General features: G+C 50.0%; 1 protein-coding gene across 1 annotated transcript in view; it reads right to left on the reverse strand.

The window, feature by feature from the left end:
• The window catches only part of NR2F1 (nuclear receptor subfamily 2 group F member 1), a 6,516-nt gene extending 5,288 nt beyond the window's left edge, over positions 1 to 1,228 (reverse strand). Inside the window, exons 1-2 of the mRNA XM_007942558.1 lie at positions 1,216 to 1,228; positions 3 to 525 (exon numbers count right to left, since the gene is read on the reverse strand). Of these exons, the coding sequence (XP_007940749.1) occupies positions 3 to 525; positions 1,216 to 1,228 (536 nt within the window). The remainder of the gene's footprint in view (positions 1 to 2; positions 526 to 1,215) is intronic.
• Between the last annotated feature and the right edge of the window lie 2,105 nt (positions 1,229 to 3,333).

Genomic DNA, 3,333 nt, shown 5'->3' on the forward strand with positions numbered 1-3,333 from the left:
ACGTGAACAGCACGATGGCTTTGAGGCAACTGTACTCGGCCGAGTCGACGTGCAGCGCTTTGAGCTTCTCCACCTGCTCCTGGAAGATGCGGATGTGGTCCATGAATGCCACGACGCGGTCGGCGGACATGGGCGAGGCGTGCAGGCCGGCGGCGGCCAGCAGCGGCGCCACGTGCAGCGGCATGGAGCACTGAGCCGCGTTGAGAACGAACAGCTCGCTCCAGGTGAGCCGCAGCAGGGACACCTGGTCGGTGATCTGCAGATCCGGGAAGAAGGGAATATTGCGGGCCCACTCGACGGCGCTGAAGAGCAAGCGCGCGGCCAGCTCGCAGATGTTCTCGATGCCCATGATGTTGTTGGGCTGCATGCACTGGCTGCCGTAGCGCGACGTGGGATAGGGCTCGGCGCGCAGCAGCAGCGAGATGTAGCCCGACAGGTAGCAGTGGCCGTTGAGGGGGTCCCCGTTGGTGAGCGCGTACTGGCCTGGGTTGGGCTGGGTTGGAGGCATTCTTCCTCGCTGAACCGCTGACAAAAAGAAAGAGAGAAAAGAGGCAATGTGCATCCAGGGGGCTTGCGAACATCGCCGCGCCGCAGAGCACCCAACACAAAGCGGAGGCTCTTCCCTCAGCCACACTCTCCTCGCGTACCCCACTCGCTCTCACTCACAACCCATGCCGCGAGGAGGGCTGGGGTAAGGCCCTCCAGCTCCACAGCCCGATATGCCCAGCCATTGACTGTGCCCCTGGCTAACCCAACCCTGCCGGAACCAGGCCTGACTTCAAGTCCCCAGCCTGGTATGGCCAGCCGAGCTCCTAACGCCAAGAAAGTGCCAACCCTCCGCCATCAAGGAGGAACACACAGAGAAATGAAACCTCATTCACCCCTCCAGACAGAAACAAATCAGGGTTTAAAAATATATATAAAGGCGAAACCGGAGAAAGGTTGTGGTTCTAGGCAGATGCTTAGCGGCCTCCTTATTTGCAAGCAAGCAGCGTTTTGCTCATAAAATGTTTCCATATTCTCTAAAAATGCTATAGGGTTATCCTTAAAATAGATACAAGTTACATACCCTCCTAACCACTTACAACTTTTCAGTAGAGAACAAGTATCCCGCACCCCTCCCCTCTTCCCTCCTCCTCTTTGCCCCACAAAAAGTTCTCACTGTTAAAAGCAACAGAAAATTGAATATTTTCAAGAAAAAAAAGTTGAACTTACAGTAGCCAAACATTATTGAAAAAAGTGGGAAATATAATTAATTCCTGTCCTGCGCTGTGCCACTGCAACCTGCAGCCAGCTTTTGCCCAGTGAATGCACGAGCTTGCAACTGCAAAAACACTGGATTCATTAACCATCTGAATGCAAAACGTAAGCATGCTTTGAGTTCTTAAAGCTGACCAAAGTTTTTTTTTTTTTTTTTTTTAAATGTGTATGTTTTACTTCAACACTGCCAGAGTTTCAAATTGCCATGTAAACAAAGGCAACTTTAGGAAAAGTTAGGGCTACTGAACTCTTCCCCCCAACAAATTAATATAGATATGTCCATGTAAATGTAGTTGTGTTACTGCAGTTTGTGTATAATTTTCTTAAGTTTGCATTGATTCTAATTTAATGCAAGTCCCAGTGCAATTTAAGGTATTGAAACATAATGGCTAGGATACTTTTTCTAATTATAGTTTTGAACTTGCAGTTATTTTTCAATTAAATGAGAGCACAATTCAAAGTTGTTTTTTTTTTTTTTTCCTAGATGCCTACAAAATCTCCCTGGAGCTAGAAATGAAGTCGTCATATTTGCCTCCTCCTTGAGATCTGAAGGAATTCAATTTATTTTCCTGTGGCATATAAAATATAATTTTAAAGTCAATTACAAGAAGGAGTAATCTGCATTCTACAAAATTGACTGGCTCACTAATTTGACTATAAGAGATCTTTAACGATTGTTATAAGATAAACTTTAACTGTAAACAGCTAAATATATTTATAAGAAAGTACTGCCTCTTTTGCCACATGAACATGAAACATATCTAAATCCAACATCAAAAATTGTGTTTTAAAAAAACAAAACAAATAACAAACCCATACAACACAGAGATTAAATGATGTGGAAGCGCATGCCAGCTGCAGTCTATGCATTATAGCCAAATCAGAAGGATCGGTAAATGCGTAGTAAATTGTAATTTGTATGCAGTATTTAAGCAGAGGGTGGAGTTTGATGAAGAAATAAAAGGACTATCATGCTTTTTTAAAAAATGACACAACTATGAAAGCACGGTTCAGTCACAAACTTTCCTTTCAAAGTAGAGGGGTGAAAACAAGGCCACAGCTCCAGAGGCGGCGGCCCCAGCTCCGTGGAGAGGAGAGGGAACCAGTGGACGGGCTGGAAGCCCCCCTTCCCCCTAATTAGACCTACAAGTGCAATAAATCTCACTCCTCTTTTTCCAAGCTAAGCTTCCAAAAGGTTGATGGCAGCAATGAATCTAGGTTCAGGGTACTCCAGTCCCCAGACCTCTCCCATATTAAATAAAGGGTATGAAGAGGTGCAGGGGAAAGTGGAAAGAAAAAACACAGAAAAAAGAGTTTTCTGGGGGAAATAAGCACCCCCTCCCCAAGTTCATGCCAGCACAGCCCCAAGCATCCTCACGCACACATGGGAAAGAGACACACAGAGCATATCCAAGACAGAGGCAGGGAGAGGATTTTAAGCCATAGCTCACGATCCCTGGGACACAATCCCGAGCAGGCAGCGGGCGGGGTTGGGGAGCCGGTAAAAGGAGCGCAGGCCGGGAGGGGGAGAGGCAGCGGCAGCGAGCGCGGGGGGGGGGGGAGACGTAGGGGGAGAAAGGCAGCGGGGACAGGGGAAGGTGGGACGGACGGGGACCGTTGGAGCCCCAGCCCCACAGCAGCCACCCCTTGTGAGAGAGAAAGAAAGAGGGCCGGGGCGCCAGACGAAGCGCAGGGAGAGAAGCAGAGAAGAAATATTCACCTTCCCGCCTCATGCCCACTTTGAGGCACTTCTTGAGGCGGCAGTATTGGCACTGGTTGCGGTGATGCTGGTCGATGGGACAGTTCCTGTTGGCACGGCATGTGTAAGTTAAGTTCCTGCGGACGCTCCTCTTGAAGAAACTTTTGCAACCCTCGCAGGTGAATTGGCCGTAGTGCTTGCCGCTCGACTTGTCCCCGCACACCACGCACTCGATGTGCTGCTGGCTCTGGCCCGAGCCGGGCAGGCCCTGGCCCTTGTCCCCCGCCGTGCCGGGGGTGGCGGGAGCTCCGGGCTGGCCCGGGGTCTGCGGCGTGTGCGGCGCACCCGAGCCCGCCTGCTGCTGCTGTTCGCCG

The sequence above is a fragment of the Orycteropus afer genome, unplaced genomic scaffold (assembly GCF_000298275.1).
Source record: "Orycteropus afer afer isolate SDZICR_OR568_19922 unplaced genomic scaffold, OryAfe1.0 scaffold00093, whole genome shotgun sequence".
NCBI lineage: Eukaryota > Metazoa > Chordata > Mammalia > Tubulidentata > Orycteropodidae > Orycteropus > Orycteropus afer.